We start from the raw sequence: 20,266 nt of genomic DNA on the forward strand, positions 1-20,266 counted from the left end.
GTTAGGGGTCGCCTGGCGATCTGATTCCTCCTCCTCTTCTCTCGTGCGCGGCTCGAGATCACACGAAAGGATTCTTGAAATTAGCGTTCGGAGAAGCGAGTTTCATGGACTTCACTTCATGTCGTCCATAATTGGCGGGCTTATTTCAAAGAGCTCTTTCTCACAGACAGCCAAAGGTATCAAATCGACGCGCCATTTGTCAATCAAAAAGACTAGCTGCCTCGTTGCTTCTCGATGGGGAGAGACTTGAGTTCCTTTCAGAAATGAGCTCTTCGATTAAATGCGAAAAACCGCGGATACATGTCGGCTATCAAAGAGATACGTTTTCTCTCGACGTTGAAGCAACGATATTTATCGACGATCTATTTGGAATGAGCGTATACATGTGGAAGTCGTATTCCGCGATGTCGTCAAGCTATCATCTTGAAACTCGCAGGTGAGACAAAAGTGAGGAGGGAAAGCATCGCGCGATCAGTCCCATAAATGTTTCCGTCTCCGTTGCTCTCCTTCCCGACACCCGAAACACCATGATTTATCTACGTCCGTCCCTTATCCTTCCGTTGGAACGATTCTGTCACCGAGCAGGATGCGTGCCGCGGATCAAGAATTTCTTCGGCCGAGAAAGGATTTATCGTCCTGACATGCAATTACGTCTCGCCGAACATTCAGATACCGCGCGTCCCTATCGCGCGGGAGAAAAATAGCGTTACCCGCGTAACGAGAACCTTATTTACAACGCAGGCGTTGCTGCGTCGAAGTAAATGAATCGGCGGGCGAGCGTAACGTTGATAAAGTCTCGAAACGAAACATTTCTTTCGCAAGAAACGTACATCTTCCAATCGCGCGGCGGCGGTGACGTCCTGCGAGTCAGCCCGCGAAGTCCCAAGTCCGAGTAAAAATTTCTCTCTTCAGAGTCCCCTTTCCTTTGCCTTACTCGGCATCCTCATTTGACGGCATCATCAATCCGACTTATACTCAATTCTTAATAATCTCGCAGTAATCTATAAAGATTGAAAAAAGAATTTCGTTGTTTGAAAATTTTTTTCAACCTCCTTGTAAAGTTTGTGAAGTTCCCAACGTCGATTTGCCTTGCACGGGGCGAAAGTTGGATTTCACGTTGGAAGAACTTCAGAGAGACGCGACGGTCGCGACGTATTATTTCGGAATTCTTACGCCTCGCTTGACGCGGCTGTAGATGAAGGTCCCATTGATTCCGACATCTCCGCCAAGTTTGACAAGGAAGTCAGACGCGCGGCTTTGCCGAACGTGACCGGACTCGAGCGATCCCTTTTCCCTCTGCGAAACGCTCAGACTCGCGTATGGCGTTTTTCATCCATAAATGATGCGCGATGTCAACGACAAGATGATCAGCCTCCCGCTCTCGACACCCCGACAATGACAACGCTTTGCGGCCCGACCGGACGAGTAATCCCGCGGAAATCTCGTGCTCGCGAAGTCGCGCGCTCCAAACTACACCGGAAGATCGATATATCACGCCGGCCCGTGCCCGTATTGACATTGCTGTCGAAAATGTGTAGAATTGTTTAACGGCGTTTGTCGACCGACAGCGTCGTGAACGACGGCTGCCGGACTATTTGACATTCGCACGGAGAATTCCCGTAGCGCGCGCCAGAATTGATTTCTTCCGCCGTAGCTTGATTTCCCGCGTCTCGAGTGCATTTGTTCAGAAAGATAGAGAACATCAATACGCGACAATGGAAACTGGCGGACCGCATCGGCGGTCTCCAAGCGACCGGGGCGCTTTCTGATAGCGAAAGACCCGCGACCGGATCTACTTTCCGCCGCGATGCACGGAGGCCGATTGACCTTCCTTCCTTCCCCTGTCCGCGGGATGATTTCGCGATTGGAGAGGCGCGACGTACACACACCCCTGAAACCCGGAGACACCCCATACTCCAGCGGGCAACGAGCGTTAAATGGCGCTCGGCTACGGTGACGGATATCGCCGGACGGTCGCTGGCGGTCGGCGGTCGATTTTAACGAGCGTGTCCCGTGAGGGCGTCCGCTAAACCTGACTGTCCCGCGCCATCACGTCAGTTAGAAGCCGCTCTCTCCTTCGGGAGCCGGAGGCTTGATTAAGCTCGAGATAGCCGCGGTAACAGGTGTTCGCCATCGGCTCGCCCGTGCTGAATCAACAGCGAACAACTTCGCCGGAGCGACCCTTCCACCGGCCGGACTTCTCGGCCGTTACTTCCCGTCAGCTTGCCGGCCATCGGCCGGAGATTCGTGTCCGGGAAACGTGACGGGATGAATGACGTCCGCGCCAAGTGTCCTCGGCCAAGCGATCACTTCTGCCTTCGCGTACTCTTGCCTCTGAAAGAGTCTCGCGCGTTTCTTCACCGCGCGTTTCACGTTTCCTCGCGTCGCGTTGACGGTATATTGCACCGATAGAAAAATATAGTTGAATTCATTATAGTCTCACTATATTTTACAGTTCACTTTGGCGTCAACCATATTTTTATAGTTGGTGGAACCTGCAAAATATAGTAGAATAAACACAAATATATAGTCAATGATTGTCTTAAGTAATTGTTTAGTTACTTCTACCACCATATATGGTAATTTCTCATTCGCACAAATACAGTGAGATTTAATATTCATATAGTTGCATCTGTCATCATTTAGCAAATATTCTGGCAAATGTTGACTGTATAAAAGAGTTACTTTACCTACCATTTTATATCTGTATCCATACAATAATTTTAGTTTAACTTACTATAACTCTTAGTAAAAATATTATATGGTTGCTTATACTATGCCTATATCGCAATTATTACCGATATTATGACAATACTTACTATAAATATGATATTTCGAACTATAATTTAGTTACTATATTATTATAGTTGCAAATACCATATACTTTTCTCTCAGTGTGGTATTTTGCTTAACAACCCGTTGAACTGCCGGACGATTCGAGGGGCCGGGCGAGCGGACGCGTTAGCCATGGTGTCTTCGTCGGGAGAATTCTGGGGCAGGTTTTTCCTATCAATCAATTTCCCGTCTCCTTCGTCCGTCAGGCATGACGGACTGCGGGGCGTCAAGAGTCGCCGGGGATTCCCTCAGTCGCGAAACTTCGTCAAACGTCAAACGTCAAAGAGAGATATATCGGGAGAAAAGGAGCGGGTTTACGCGCGTCGTTACGCAAGAGTAGATGCGTTCCTGAGGAACCTTCGAAGACAGTTCGAAGACAGAAGATTACACAATGTCCCTCTCGAATGTCATTAGCATTTTTGCCGTCCGCCGCGCCGTTTCATTTGCCCTAACGAGCGCCGGAATGCGCGGGGATCTGGTAAACAGCCCGTGCATTTAGGAAATCGCCGTTAGGAAATTGCTCGCTGCTCGATACGTATCTTGCGAATGGAACCACAATCTAGCATGGACATAGAACGGCGAGTATTCCGGGAAGCTCGTCAGCCTCACCGGCATCTGCTGATTTAAGCTGCGGCTACTGCCGGCTTCAATTAGGAATTGCCCGGAATCCTACGACACGGAAACGAATATTCATCGAGCTCGCTGTCTCTCTCCCGCTCATTCTTCCCGCTGACCATGCAGGTTGGCCGTTTATCGCCGCTGATATAACGTGCCGTTGAATGCCAACGAGCTCCATCACTTTTACTATACTTGGCTGATGAAACGCTTGACGTCTCGATTTGCTCGAAACATCTCGAGTGTGGCCGACAAATATCCTGGCGATGCCTGGAAGCCTCACGGGGAAAATGACAAAAGTGAAATCTCATCTCTTTTCGACGGAGGATATCGAGAATCGAGAGCTGTTCAACTCTGTCCCTGAGCACGTCCCGTTTATCTCAACCGCGCTTCTCGTTCTCGCGAGCGTCTAATTCCCTGATATGCAACTTCGCGTCGCGATGAGAAATCGGCCAGCGGAGAATTCCCTGCGAAGCACAGCCACACCGTTGGCCTCCATACTTTGTTAAACGCTTATTCCATCCACCCTACGCGGAGGTTAGCAAAACACGTTAGACTTGTTAAAATCCAGCTTAACGAGCTGCCGGCAAGAACTTTCCCGAGCGTTTAGTTTTGGGACCGGCCCGGAAATTAGTTGCACAGCGCGCGGCAGCCTCATCGGGGAAACGGCGCGCGCCGACCGCGAGCGCCATATCGCTTAACTACTGAAACAAAGTATCGCTATTCTCGACTATTTTCCGGCGCTTTGTGTCGCGATTCCCGGGAGCAATTCGCGCACGATCGTATTCGTTGCCAGTGCGTGTTTCCCGAAACGTGTCCGAGGCGACGCCGTATCGCGGTTTGGCCCCGTTTCTTAAATTTCCGCCGGATGTCAGGCCGAATGTCAGGCCGTTAGCAGCGGCCGGGACAAATTATGCTGATTAATAGCGGTCGCGACGACACCGCTGGAGACGAGACGACGCGGCGACGCGGCGAGACACGGAGCGGCCAGAGACACGCGTGTTTGCCCGAGCCGGGGACCTGGAAGAGCGCGGAGGGTGTGCAACCCCTAACGAGACTGGCGGCTAACGCGAGATAAGGCTCAGACCCTTACTTAACCCCGTTGTATCAGAGATACAAAGGATGAGAAATGACCTGTGTATCATAAGGGACTGGTTATGGAGTCAGCCGGGCATTACCACCGCGACCACGGTTACTTAACTGCCGCCGCCTAATAGTGCTCATGAAATAATCATGACGCGGTAATCGACGGTAATCCTTTTTGTCAAACACGCTTTTTCCTATCTCCTACCAGCTCCGCGTGCAGCTCCGACGGCACCAAGAGAGCGAAATTACCTGTGCGTGTCGTGATTAATTGGTCATAACACGAGCCGAATATCATCCGAACTGCGGCTGATGTTATCTAATTACTGTTACTAACAAGAGCCACAATAGTTGCGTCACGCTCGACGGTAATCCTTTTTATTAAACGCCGCTTAACCCCGCTGCGTCGAAGGTACAAGGGAGAGAAATGACCTGTATATATCATAATTAATTGCTTATAGCACTAGCCGGGCATCGCTACTGCCTGGGCTGTGATTAAATTACTGTTACTAACGGCAACCGCGGTCACGTCGTCGGCGGTAATTCTTTTTGTCAAATCCGATTTAACAATTATATCCCGCGGCAGCAGCAGTTGCTTTCATTGAGCGCAACGTCAGGCGCGTCGTTATCCAAGGACCTCGGAGGATCTCGGTGTCGATCGATGGATCGATCGAAGCGCCGCGTTAATGGACGAGTCTCAAGATTGTCGGAAGGAATTCCAGGTTGCATTCGACTCGCGCGAGCGTCGACTGTTCGTCGATGGACAGGCGGTGTCCTCTCGGTATTTCGCCGGCTGTGTCGCAGCGAATAAATTTCGCGTCGAATCCGCTCGGCATGTCCGGCTCTGTTTTGCCCGAAAGTCCCGCAAAAATTCGATAATACCTGCTGGCGGCGTTTCGCGTGCGTATCTGCGCGAGCGTTTCGCCCGGTGATGGATGCTCCGTGAAAGCCGACGCCGCGCCGTGGTATGCAGCCGGCCGTCATTGGAATATCAATGACCGTCCGGCATTCTTCGCGTAACTACAGCCGTAATTAGATCCCACGTGAGTGTCTCGAGATAGAGAGAGAGAGAGAGAGAAATGAAGTCGTCCTTTTGCCACATCGATTCGGAATCGGGTCGCGAGTTCACAACTCGAGAGAGAGAGAGAGAGAGAGAGAGAGAGAGAGAGAGCCGGAGGAACTTCTCGGGGCGTGTTGGTCGGAGAAATAATATCACGGTTATTGGAGCGAGCTTCTTTTCCAGCTGTGTACGTGTGGAACAATCGCGACTCCCGTCAGCCGGCCGGAGCTTTAATCGCCGCCACGTCAACGCGCCACAATTATTGATAAATCCCTGATAACCGAGAAATTCTGCAACAAGAATTGAGATCGCTTCGAATGCTTCAGTCACGCTCGAGCTCTCGGCTCCAGCGTGCGCGCATGCCAACAATACCGTGACCGCGAGATCGTATTGTCGATACCGAAAGGGCTGATAAATAAAGAGACAAACGCGTTTTCCGCAGCTTGCCCGGAATCGCGAGCGGAATGGATGGAACTGGGCGGCGGAGGTGGCGCAGTGTGCTATGCGCCGTCACGTCTGGGCAAACTCGTTTTGCGTGTCACTGGGTTTCCCAGGGTTACTCAACAGTGCCATATGAGCCAACACCCGGAGGAGAGTCACCATCGCGAAACCAGGCACCTGTATCTGGGTTTTCATCATCCCTGGGATCGAGATCTCTGGAAGAGCTGGATCAAAGAGGTGAGCGACCCTAATTCTATTCTTCCACGTGAAACCCAGAGAGTCTCTCTCTCTCTCTCTCTCTCTCTCTCTCGGCGCGACTTTTAATCTCTAACGAAGCAATAAGTTACTGGAAACGCGATCCTTGCTAACAAAAAAATGAAAAAAAATAAATAAATAACGTGGAGTCGAGCGGTATAATCGAGATCGTCGGACGAGCGCGGCGGTCGCGCAATTTTCCGCTCGTGAAATTAACGGTCGCCGCGGAAGCCTGGAAAAACAAAGTACGTTAATTAAAATTAATTTGTTGTAAATAATGCTTCGCGCGGCCTCCGTCGGCCGGCTAAGTCTCACGACTCGATTATTGGCGCATGATTTTAATTTTGATTCCAATGCGGATATCAATTTCATGGCATGCGGCAGCGGCGGCACCGTCTCGATATTCTAATGGCGCGGGAACAAATTTTACGGCCTTTTACAAATTTTGTGACCTGTACTCTTTCAACACCTCTCAAAAGTCCGAGAATACACGCACTGATAGAAAAATATAGTTGAATTAACTATTAATCTCACTATATTTTATAGGTCATTTTGGCGTGAACCATATTTTTATAGTTGGTGGAACCTGCAAATTTATAGCAGAATAAACCCAAATATATAGTCAATGATTGTCTTAAATAATTGTTTAGTTACTTTTACCACATATATGGTAATTTCTCATTCACAAATATAGTGAGATTTAATATTCATATAGTTACATCTGTCATCATTTAGCAAATATTCTGGTAATATTGACTATATAAAAGAGTTACTTTACCTACCATTTTATATTTGCATCCATACAATAATTTTAGTTTAACTTACTTTAATTCTTAGTAAAAATATTATATGCTTGGTTATGCTATGCCTATATCGCAATTATTACCGATATTATGGTAATACTTACTATAAATATGATATTTCGGACTATAATTTAGTTACTATATCATTATAATTCCAAATATCATATACTTTTCTCTCAGTGCGGCGCCGACATATCAGTATATTCTTCACGTCGCGTCTTAACACGATCTTATTGCACCAATTCGCCGCGTCGTCCGTCTCGGCAGCGGCGGGGGGGGACATTTAAGATCCGCGGCGAGATCAATCCCCGCGCCGCGCGCCATAAATAAATCGCGGTGGAAAGTCGCGCGCGGTGGCCCGCGTCGAAGTAAGAAAGGGAAAATCTATTTTCCAAGAGACACGCGCGAGCGAGCGCATCGGGCCTCTCCGCGAGACGTAGTCAGTGGTGTTTGCCCGACGACGATCGCACAGTCGCCTGAAAGTTTCAGGCCGCCGGTGGCTGAGACCGATTCTTGGGAGGTTCTCTTTGGGCATACGTAACTCCACGAGGAATGAACGATTCTCATGCAACGAGTCCGGGCCGGCTGAATTTTCCATCGCGTCTTGGAAATAAGCGCCACTCACGCTGGCGAGCGAACACAGCCGGTACATGACGTGATATTTAACATGCATAGGAGATGCATTTATGTATCAACGAATGCAAGAGAACAAGAGCAAGGAGGAGGGAGGGAGGGAGGGCGGGTCTCGAGGGGTATCGGACGTGAATAAATGCGGATCGCGGAGAAGACCGTGAAAAGATTCGCGGTCGGTCTCGAGCGTGCTCGAGCGGAAAGGGGCTTTTTCCCGCGCGTACGCGAATAAATCGCGCTCCGATGACACCCCGACGCGTGCCAACCGCATCCGGAGAGGCGTGGAAATAGACGGAACGTGTGAACACGAGAGGAGAGCTCGCGGGAGCGGCCGCGGAGAATGATGTCGGGGCGGGAAAGGTGCGGGCAGGCCTGATAATGTCGTTACACGGCGTCGCGGACGGCAGCGCGCGGTGAATTAGAATGGCGCGTATTGTCGCGCACACGGCCCGATGCAAATGAGGACAAACATAGGCGTTTTGATGAGCATTAATGGAATCACCGGCTAACACAAAAAGCGACGCGGCCGCCGTCCGTCGCGTCGGCGTGTCCGACGAGCTTCGTCCCGCGAACATGTGACGTCTCGAAACGCCTCTGTTCTCCCGCTCGAGCTCGAACACTTGCGATCGGAAAGCGATTAAACTCGGGAACGGAAATTTAGAGATTCCCGACGGCGACCGAGGCTTGCCACTTGCGCGTCGCGCCGTCGACAGTCGGCTAATTTTCAATATCGCGGCGGAACGCTCGATCCTTCAAAGAGGCCGACGGCGCGATTAATGCGCCAGCGGAATCAAAGGAAACTCTCTCTGTTCTTCATCTCGCTGTCTGACAATGTCGCGGCTCGAAAGATCAGCGATAACTGTGGAAGCGAGAGAGAGAGAGAGAGAGAGAGAGAGAGAAAGAGAGACAGAGAGAGAGGGAGAAGAGAGGAGAGGAAAGGCGAGAACGCCGAGTGGTTCGGGCTTGAAAGAAGGGTACATATAACGGAAGATAAGAAACGAAAATAACGCAAACATTGACCCAGAGGCACATCCTGAATATGAAAATGACGTCGAACAAACTTTAATATATCCAAATGCGACGAGGGGTTGCGTAAAGAGGTAGCCTGGCGGGAGGGAGACGAGAGGGGGCAAACGCATGCTGTTCGCGTGCCGTTATGATCGGCAGCATCCGACCGCGGCATTATCGGCGATTCAGATCGATCTCGCGGTATTTGCCGACGCGAGGCGAGATTCCGACGACGTGAGCCGGAGAGCATTTCTCGGGGCTGGCTCGAGCGTGCCCATGCGTCGTTATTCGCCGCTTAACTAATTCGCTTGAAACCGAAACGAATAAAAGGAAAAAAAAAAAAGGGCGAGAGAATAATTGAGCGGGTTCAAATCTGAGAGATCTCGCGGTCTTCTCGGCGAGAACGTTTGTCGGCGTCGCCGAAAGGAGAACAATTCGCGTCGAATAACTCCGCAAATATATTTCCCCGCTGTTCTCTCCCTCCGCTCTCTCTCTCTCTCTCTCTCTCTCTCTCTCTCTCTCTCTCTCGGCCGGACGACAGACGGAAATTTGCGAGGAGCTTAACATATTAATCGTAGCGCGATATACCGCGACGAGAGCGCGAGTTGCGGTGCGCGCCGGAGCGAACGCGACGCGACGCGAGATCATGATTTCGGATAAACACGTCGCTAAATATTCAGCGATCAGTTGTACAAATACGGGGAGACGGGGCCGCTCCTCCCTCCGGCCGTTTCGTCTTGAATTATTCAACGCGCGTAGTATTTTGCCGCTTTTCTCCGCGTTGCAAATGCATCACCGCCTGCACCGCCGACGCCGGCAACCGCTGTTATCGCATTTACCAGGATACACGGCGATCGCGTTTAATCCGCGCGTTCGATTTTCCGCGCTCCATTATCTATTATCGCACCGCAAATGACGAGCGAGGGGGACGGGGCGCAATCGTCGAAACTTACTTTTCTCTCTCTCTCTTTCTCTCTCTCTCTCTCTCTCTCTCTCTCTCTCTCTTTCTCTCTCTCGTCCTCGTTCCGCTGTCATCTGTCTTGTCGCGTTCGCGTTTCTGTCATTTTTCTGTTGAGCATCCGTGGTGAAAAATTCGCGTAAATTTGTCGGCGGAATTCTTCGTTGGATTTGTGACCACCGCGCTGATTTGACTTGTTTCGATAGAAACCTCCTGGTGGTTGCACCTTCGCGTGGGATATACGAGAATGAAGATTCCTCGCAGATTCGTCGTTTGATCGCAACAGTTCCATATCGCGGGCTGTCCTTTGTTCAACGTTCGCCGGTAACAATTCGCTCGCGCGGAACGCGCGTGATTTTTCAAGCACTCGCCACATAATGCAACAATTTCCTTGAGCGCGGTCTGCCGACGACACGATCGAGTGGGTCGTGACGTTTTCCAATGGAGCTTCATTATTTTCATAATAGAGGCGGAATGCTTTAAAAGCCTCGTGACAATCCATCGGACGCTCCCCCCGCTCGCCCCGAGCCCCCGCTCGCGCGTCTGTCGCCGAAAACTCTAACATTCGTCATTCGTTGAACGCGATAGCTACACGCGTAATAGCAACAATAGCGCGATAGCAACAATAGCAATGTTTCGATTAATTTTCTTTCTCGCAGAGCAGAAAAAAGCGGAAGCCTATGCGCGATACGCGCTTAATCGAGTTTTCGGCAATTTGAAAATCGACGACCTACCCTTCCCTTCCTCACCAACCCCCAGCCACTTCATCTCTCCCGCCCTCTCCCTCCCGCCTCCCTCTCTGTCTCGCTAATGGCGATGTGTCGGCATATTCGATTACGCCCGCTCGACGACGAAACGATCGACATTCCGCGGGCGCGCGGCTAAATTTATCTCGCTGTCTCGCATTGGGCGGGAACAAGAAGGAAGATGGCAAACAAACAGGTGCGGTCTGTTATAACGGGGCCGTGATACTTTTCAGCCTGATTATCCCCGTGCGCACTGAGTTGTTGTACGGTGCGTGCCGAACGGGACGCATCGACCACGGCGTAATGTTGCGCCGCGCGCGTGGCCGCGCGCCAATTTTGCGTATCATCGCGTCATTAATTAGTCATCGTGTGCGTCGTGTACGCTGTATCCGTGGCTAGAATTGGACATCATCATACACTGATAGAACGAAAAAGCAGCCCGTCTACCGGGCTCACGTGCACGCGCACACACGCACACACACGCACACACACACACACGCACACGCACACGCACGCGCACACAGTGTGCACCCCCGAATCCGCGTGATTGCACCGCCGAGCGCAGCGATCCCAGCTTGATTTCGCGCTCGACAAAAATTCTACGCCTCGCGTCTCTACTTTCGGACTCGTCGTGTGTCACTTTTTCACCCCGCACACGATGAGCGCGCGAATAACTCTCATCAAGATCCTACAATTCCGCGCGCCGGGTCACTGCTGCGTAATCCTAGCGTTATTTTTAACTACGCCTGTTACTTCACTTCGACGCGTTCGCTGACGTGTTTGCATAAAAAAAAAAAAACAGAGAGAGAGAGAGAGAGGAAAAAAGAAACGGAAATAAAAGAGAGAAATGGAAAAAATGGCACACTGCGTGTCTCGCAGCGGCGCATTTCGCTGCAACTTTTTAATCCCGCCTCCGACGCTGACATACATTTTCATTTTCGACGCAACTATTGCTCTTTATCAAAAACAATTTAACGAGCGCGCGGAAACAGTCGTCGAAATCGCGGCGCGCGCTGCGAATGTCGCGTCCATCGGCATCGTCGCGCGATGCCATCCGAGATTTTCGGTCTTTTAATCTTCGAGAGGCTTCGAGCGCTCCTTTAAACGGCGAATGGTGATCTAAAGGAGAGAAGGGGAGGCAGAAGGAAAAGGAAGAGAACGCGAGGAGAAACGCGCTCTAAAGTTTGAGCGCTCTTCTGCGCGGAAAACATTTGCCCTGCATTCCGCGCATTTGTATTTGGTTTTCGCTCTTTAATTATTCCGCGCGCGTAACGAGACGCGGTCGTTTCCATTCGCGACGCGATGTCGCGTAAAATCGATCTCCGTTGAAATTAATTTCGGAAACTGTGCGCGACTCTCCGCCCCCTCCCCTTTCTCTCTCTCTCTCTCTCTCTTTCTCTCCCCCCTCTCTCATTCTGTGCGTGCGGAAAAAGTGCGTGCTGTTTGTTATGCACGGAAAACTACGTTGAGCGCGTCTCGCGCAATCCGTTTCGTTCGTTTCGCCCGCTGATAATGCGACTGCGAAATTCAACGAGCGCGCGGCCCATTAACCGAAAATTATAAGAGGCTTGGGGATGGCAGTGGATTACGCGAACGATTGCGGCGCCGCACAGGTGATCAATCTCGCGGCGGCGCTTTTTGCGGCAGAATCGCAAATGACAACACGAGGAAGATTAATTAATGCCAATGATACGGCGCGCGTGAATCGGCGAAGATCAATCTCGCCGTCGGCTGTCGGCGGTGCGGGGCAGTGCGTGTGCTGCGCGTGCGCCGCTCCGGCTGGCATGAATAATTAATTACTTCATTAAGAAATTAATAAAGCAACGGACGCGCGCACGCGCTCGTACCTTCGATCGGACATCAATCCCGCGGGAAAAACGGCGGCGGGTTGCGATAATCCGGGAATCAACATCGATCGATTGTTTCCGAAAGTGCAAGGGCATTGAATCATTGATTATTTGATTAAGGAATCAAAATTAAACACGGGGGTCTCGTATATTTCGCGCTAGCAGTACCGAGGCACCGTTGATTAAAATCAGTTTCTATTACAAAAATAGAGACAGAGTGTCTGAGAATTCCCGACGAAAATTGAATAATGGCTTTCTCCTCTTTCGGGAAGTCTCGTTCGACGAGATATTCGATACCGAGTCGTAAGAAGTTGCGAGTAACAATCGCCTGTCCAGAAATTGTCACCGAAGTTAAATCGAGCGCAAGGCGTTTCATTAAAACCGGTTGAGATTTCATAAAGCATCCCGCGTGTCGCGCTATTACGCGCTGGTAACGTAACGATTATCAGTTATTGACCAGCGATTCAAACAAAACTTAATATTCTCGATTAATTAATTAATTAATTAACCAATTAATTAATTAATCGACGAAACTCTCCATTATCGCGATTATTTTGTATTCTTAATAGCCAACGCGTGTTATCAAATGTGACAATTCAATCTTCTGTGCCGCACCATTATAACGATAAATGAAGTTAGGTGTTAAACAAGCGAAAATATTCTCTATTCGCGCTTTGATTCGATCGTGTGTGCGCGCACACACACACACACACATAGTAAAACAAATACTATGCGCGCTCACGTGGACGCATACGTACGGCTCGTCGCGATCCGAATCGCATTCACAAACATGAAACTGAACGAGCCCATTTGCCGCGGTATTATTACGCAGAATTAATATCACAATTTGTATCGCGGATCGATTTTTGCCGCCGTAAATCCTTTGCGCGTTCATCCTTACGCGGGCGCTAAGTGCGCGCGCTCGGTCGAAATTTCGCCGCGAAATTTCTCAGCGTTACGTAATCGAGCGCAAATTAACACCTCGCCGCCGCCGTCGCACCGAAAACGCAAGCCTCGCGTGCTATCCACGAACGACGAAATTATGGAGAGCGAGAGAGTCTCCTCCTTCGGCCCTTCCTTCTCTTCCTGCCATCCGGTCATCCCCTTCTTCTTTTATCTCGCGCAAGTTGGCGAAGAGTTTTACGGTCACCGGCCGTTAAGCGCAAAGAGCGCGATTCAGATCTTACCTTCGTTATGTCGAAGGTTTTATTTCTTACGCGGATCCCGACACACTTAACGACTCCTCGGGCGAGCGTGAAGGCAAAGGAATAGAATAACGTGCGGAGAGAAAAATCGGGCTCTCTCTCGTGGGGTAAAAGCTCTGGCCTAATTTCTCACGCACCCCCGGACGGGTAGGCCGCCCCGAAGGAGGATAGCGGCGATTAGCTTCGCGAGGGGCTCGAAATTAGGGCCGACTGTTTTCGGGCATTTATCAGCCGGAGAAGCCGGAGGAAAGCCCGGAGATACAGATCGACGCGTTCTGTTACTCCAGGCACGGAGCACGAAGTTGCGTATTTTAGCCGCGCGATAGTCCGGGTCGATTTCCTGTTGCGGAAATAATCGACCGAAGCCGACCGAATGTATTCCGAGGCACGGGCGCGCCGCTCGCTCGAGGGGATCGTTACTAACCGATGCGAATGATAAGTCGGCGGCTGAATCGATGATAAGACAATTGATGTTCGCGTTCATCGCGGAGTTTGATCGCGGCGCTGCCGCGCGCTGCTCTTGACGATTTTATCTTTTGTCATAATTACGCGACTACGTTCGCGACCGGCTCGCGATACTCGAGGCCATTTACATTCCGGAACTTGTTGGGCGCGATATAAAGTTCAAATAACGATTTCAACCGTAAATCTCCGATCCGACCGTCGAGGTCTGCGGCTCTCCTTGGAATCCACTGTAAATCGCGAAAGTTTCTCCTTAATCGCTGAAAGGCACTTCGGAAAAGTTGTTGGTTACAACACTCGCCTCGCCATTTTCGTCCCCCGCCGTGCGGTTCACCTTTCTTCTTGGATTACTTCTCAATCATTCTTGGAACTGTTCGTTCGATCGGAATGCCGGCTATTACATTTACCAGCTAGGCATTCCCTTCGCTAAGAAACGTATGCGATGGTTTCGCGCGCGCGCGCGCACACACACACACACACACACACACACACACATACACGAACGTACAATTGCGCTCCGCTATTAAACGCTCCCTTAACCGCAGACGCTGACGTGACGAATCCGAAAATGATTATATAACGCTGTACGCGAAACTCCCCCGTGAGAAATATTCTCGTGAGGGATTGTCGTTTGATATCAATTTAATAGCTAAAGAATAGTCTCTCTCCCCCGCCTCTCTCTCTCTCTCTCTCTCTCTCTCTTTTCCTCGGCTTCCTGCGACTCGTCGTCGACGGAAAACCCGTAGATGGCGCGATGACGTGGAAATCCGCGCGACACCGCTAACATACTTCGCCGCTCGTAATCCGGCATTAAAAGTTTTGTAATTTCGCGCGCGCGCGGGAAGGGGCGAGATCTCCGGGAGTGGACGTTTCTTCTTCGGGCGAAAATTCTCCCCGGGGCGAAAGTGGATTACCAGCGCGAGAATATAACGTGAGAATAATTGCGATGCGGAAACACTTTTCTCTCAGCGAGAGAAACCGAGCCGCGTGGCCGTCGCTCGGCCCGTTTTTGCCAAAGTACCATTGTTATTTACCGGTTCACCTTACCCTTCCCCCGTCCTCGCTGTCCTCCCATTTTCCACCGCCGTTGCAACATCCCTCGTCGCTCTCTCTCTCTCTCTCTCTCTCTCCCCCTCTCGCAGACTCAAAAGATCTTCGCGAGACTAAACCAGCGGCGGACGTGCGTTCACATGAATTCCGCTTGTTAGTCACAAAGGGAAAACACCGAGAATGGACGAACCCTTTCGTCCACCTCACCCTTGCTTCTCTGTATCTATTTTCCCTTTTTCCCTCCTCTCCCTCTCCCGCCCTTTCTCTCTCTCTCTCTCTCTCTCTCTCTCTCTCTCTCTCTCTCTCTCTCTCTCTCTCCCCCTTTGCCTCCCTCCCTCTATCTCCCACCCCCCGACTCTCTCTTGTTCCTTTTGTTTTATTTCTGTCGACAAAATAATTTCTGAGGATCCTTAAAGCGACGCATACCGGGTGGCCGCCGCGATCAAAGCAGGAATTTTTATTAAGGCGGCTTATTAAGTTTTCGCACGGAACTTCGTTCGTTACAGGCTTTAGCATTTTACACCGCCGGCTGGCTACGCTCCTTGAATTCATAAAAACTCGCCGGCGGAAACTTGACGCTTGCCACACGGACGCGCAGCCGTGTGCTAGCCGCATTTTTCCGAGGGAGCTTTAACGACGCGTTTAATGTGTGTGAAATTAATTAAACAACGTCTACGCGCGCGTGTCCTTTTTCTCGTCCTCTCTCGCGCTCTCCGTCGATGTCACAAAGACGTGATGTTGTCCGACAGATGCGCGATTTTCAACGTGCGCGCGAGGGAGCAAAAAGGAGAGGAAGGAAGAGAGAGGTTCGGGAGAGAGAGCACACGTAACTCGCAACTGTGAGCGTTACTCGACAAACGCGCGGCGGAGCAACAACGGAGGAAGTATCGCCGCGTAAACTACAAGGCGGCGGCGTTGCGAAGAAGCAGCCTCGCAAAAAGCAACGAACTTTATATTAGCCGGCCGAGGGAGAAGCGCGTAGACGGCGCGAGAGTCGGAGAAAACGGAAGAAGGGCGGTTCTCCGTTTCACCTGATTTTGCAGATCCTCCCGAAACAGCGGGAGGACTTCTTCAGGTGGGAAAGCAGGCCACGACGGCGGGGCGGAGGAGGAAAAAAAGGTCCGCGAGGACGGCGGCACGATAATGACGCTCTCGTTACGGCCAGATCCTCTTCGTCCAAGTCCGCCATATACCGGGTGTCCCGCTAACGAGATCGCCCGGTAACGACTCATTAAACGCGGCGGTTTCTCATCGGCAACAACCCGCGCTCGGGGAAACAGCTCGGTAGTTTTTCACGCATTATTACGCCACTCCGGGAAAAAGCGAGCGAGCGAGCGAGCGAGCGAGCCCGATCGATCGCGAGAGATGAGATCCGGGCTTTCGCGATATGAAGGCGATTCTCCGCGGAGTCGCGGAAGAAAGAGTGGAGCGAACGACGAGCGAGTTCGCGAAAGTGTTCCAGGCTTCTGCGTAAAAACCGCGAAATTGAAGGAGAACGAGGGAATTACGAGACGAGATACATTTGTCGAGGTAAAAAGCGCCCGCGGCGGGACTTATGAAACTGACTGACTAAATGACTGACTGACTGACTGAGTGACTGAATGACTGAATGACTGACTGTCTCTCCATTCTATTTCTGCCCCGCGTGTTAGTCGAGCGCCAGCAGGTTTGCGTGTGAATTATGTGCGTCAGCTGTGATACTTTCCGGCATTAGCGGCCCCCCCCCCCTCCCCCGGAAATGATCCCGTGAAACCGATCAAATTCCTACAAGACAAATAGCCGCGTTGACTGTCGCTTCTCTCGCTTCATCGGCCGAGATTAACGCATTTGCCGTAGCGATACGGGTCCTGTTTATCCAATGCATTGATCCTTTGAAGCTTATCAGCACGTGCTGTCGCGGTAATAATCACACGTGTTGGAGAGACATGTGGAGTGGGGCTTAAAGCGCGCGGGCAACTTTGCCGAGAGCTTGGCGAGATTTATTTTCGGTCGGATTAATACAGTGAACGGATACAGCGGCGGCGATGACGATTGAGATCGCAATTCCCGGGAACGACACAATTTCCTTGCGGTAATTAAATGGGGATCAGAGCTGATCTCGCGGTGTACGCGATTCTGGATTTAACTTGCGGATTTGAACGAGCGCAGTTTTCCCGCGTGTAAACGGCGAGTTATCCATCGGTATCTCTCTCACATTGAGATATTTCAATCTCGAGGTGTTTAATCGGCCCATTATTCAAATGCCCGCGTGTATACTTGAGTCTTCTTCCTCTTTAAAACAAGCTGACGTGTTCTTTAAAATTTGAGTATCTTCTTTAAAATATGACGATACACTGGAACACTCTCTCAAAGTATTCGTCGAACTCGACGCTCGAGGAACCGAATTGAATTCCGAGGCGGTAACACTATCTTTGGAGAGAGAAAGGAGTTAGACCGAGTGTAAGAAAGAGCGCTACGTTGATATGGTAGAACTCTGTAGTAGAGTAATCCGACAATAACTCTCTGGGACGATTCCTTTTCGGTTTGATACAACTGACACGGATACGTGCCAAATAAAATTGCAAAAGAAAGCGATAATACGAAAATCGACAATGACGTAACGAAGTAACGAACGAGAATAACAGTTGTAGAAAAATAATGAGGAAAGAATGTTAATCCGTATACGATTGATGGAGCATTAATTCCGAAGCAAAATAAATCGCGATAACGTGATGTGCCGTCAAAGCAACCAAATGTTATCAATAATGACACACATCTCGTGCTTCGCAACGGAGCGCTTACGCACGTCGCGCGCTCCGATACGATGCTGCGATTATTATTCGATTAACGCAAGATGCAAGACACAACAACAATACGGTTTCACCTTGACACCACTGTCGTCCCGGTCGAGCCCTCTCCGAAATCACAGCTCGAGCAGCTCGAAGTGCTTCTCGCGCACCTCGCCGGTTTTGCCGCGGCGACGCGAAGCGTATCTCGTCGCTTCCTGCTCGAAACTCGTGGTTCCGATTCGACGCGCGGGAGCCACCTAATCGACTGATCGCCTAGATATCCACCCTCGTCAACCCTCCTCCGCCGTCGCCTCCTCTCCGGAACAAAAACGGACGGCTGGAATGCATTTATCGAGCGTGCCGCGGAAGAATTCTTATCGCGTTATTCAAATATCCTTCCCTCCGCACCCTCGATCGCATATATCAAATATCTCCTCCTATCTGGCGAGCGCGCGCGCCAATCCCTCCTCGTCACCCTTCAGCCCTGTTTGTCGCTCCTGCTGAACGAAACGCTCGGATAAGGGGAGTCCTCGAGTCTCGCGCAGGTGTAATGTAACGTATCCCCAGGACACTTCCTATATTTCCGTGGATACTTCCTGTATTTCAGAATGCTCTCTTTCTCCGCCTCTCGCTCTCTCTCTCTCTCTCTCTCTCTCTCTCTCCTCTCTCGTGTTTCCTTCGGTTACTTGCCCGTAAATTACCAGGCTACGCGATATCATCAGCTCCGCTCCCAGTCTCTCCCCCTTATCTCGCGTTCTCGCTCGCGGGGATAGTTCGCTCACGAGGGAGCAAACAACGAGATCGCTACTTGGAGTTCGCTACCCTTAACAGGCAGTCATGCGAATCATTACGATATCGACGCGACGCGGGTCCTCCCGCGATTATTACTCGCGAGTGAGCGCGGGTTTCTTGCGGGCTGCCGCTGCTGCGGGCCGGCTGATATCGTCCGCCGACGAAATTTAGCGACCTCGATTGCCAACGGCGAGCCAACGAGTATCGTAACTGTCGTAATTCATCGCGTTAGAAAGGAGCGTTAGAAACAGCATCTCTCAGGCGGCTTGACGAGACGCGAGGATCGAAGCGTCGCGAATGTGAAAATGATTTATTTCCGTGGAGGAGAGTCGCTCGCGGCTTTCTTTCGCCCCGGGACGAGCGCGACTATTCCCCGTGTTCGGAATAACCGAAAACGAACTGCGGAATTTCGCCTTAACGAACAAGCAGAGCCGCCGCGTGCCGCCGCTGCTCGTTCGGACGACTCGGAGATTGGATCGACACGCTCGGCCCACCGTGAAATGCAAAACCGAGATTCATCGGCGCGCTACCGAACGCTTCGAAAAAAGGGAATAAAACGAAAAAAACAAAATAACAGACGGAAGATCGGCGAAATTGCCGGTAAAGAGCACGAGTCTCGGCGAAAAAGCGTCACCACGACGATCCCTGGAAGCCTCGCGATTCAGCTCGGCCGCGACGACGCGAAAAATGAAAAATAACGTTTCGCTGTCAGAAGAACGTTGATGGGGTCTTCCGATTTCTGCCCATGCACGATGAGCCCGCCGGAAGAAGAGAGCGAGAGAGCTGTTTAATTAAAGTTTATTTACCAGAACGATTTCCTCCTCGCCAGTAGCGACCCGAGTAAAAAATTGTTAGGGGCATCTTCAATGAAGCGTGTAATAGTTTAGTATTGTTTTAGTACGTTTAGGTACGCTCTGGTTCTTTTAGGATTTTTTAATCATACAGCAATTAAAAACAAATTTTATTAATTTTATTAGTTTATTCATTAGTCTCTTCCAAGGATTTTTCTAGTATTGCCTTCGTTTTGAAATGCAGCAAACTTTAATAAAAACTATAGCAGGACTTTTATTTGCAAAGAATGCTATATTTTATTGTAAAGTATGCTATATTTTTAAAATAAAAAAATTCTTGTTGTATACTAACAAGGTTATAAAGAAATTAAGAAATTAGAGTCCAAATTTCTTGGAATGGAAAAAACGAATATTTTTACTCAAGCAATAATAAAAATATTTCCTTGTAAGGCCCTCATAATATTGCCTTATAAGGACCCGTTAAATCGTTCGTTACACATCTTATCCTGGTTCTTGTCTTTCTATCCTTACTAGGGCCCGATTAATGTTAGGGAAAAGTAATCAAGCCCTTACCAGAGCTCTATTAATTTTTCTACGCGGGATATCGCGAGTTTCACGTGGCGCGTTTCGCACTTTTCGCGCTTGAATTTACATATCTACGATATCTATGAGCCATCATTCTCGCGATCATCGTTGGAAAATATATTTCCAATTTCCCAACTTAGACACACCCTAGTTGGACGAAGCCCACTTTAGAAAGAGCAAAAGGGACAAAAAGATAAAACGTCGCGATCGGTAAGAAGGCGGTCGAATCGATATCTCGCAGCGAAAGAAAAGGAAAACCGACCAAAAAGTGGTGGCGGTGATGACGGTGGTGCAGCAACAGCGGATTGAAGAGGAGGAAGAAGCGCGGTGTG

The 20,266-nt window shown here is 50.3% G+C and overlaps 1 protein-coding gene across 1 annotated transcript in view; it reads left to right on the plus strand.

The window, feature by feature from the left end:
* Window positions 1–20,266, plus strand: part of Phlpp (PH domain leucine-rich repeat protein phosphatase) — an 83,596-nt gene that overhangs the window by 39,714 nt on the left and 23,616 nt on the right. Inside the window, exon 5 of the mRNA XM_011147271.3 lies at window positions 6,036–6,271. Within this exon, the coding sequence (XP_011145573.2) occupies window positions 6,036–6,271 (236 nt within the window). The remainder of the gene's footprint in view (window positions 1–6,035; window positions 6,272–20,266) is intronic.

This window comes from Harpegnathos saltator, unplaced genomic scaffold (genome assembly GCF_003227715.2).
Source record: "Harpegnathos saltator strain DR-91 unplaced genomic scaffold, Hsal_v8.6 scaffold47, whole genome shotgun sequence".
NCBI lineage: Eukaryota > Metazoa > Arthropoda > Insecta > Hymenoptera > Formicidae > Harpegnathos > Harpegnathos saltator.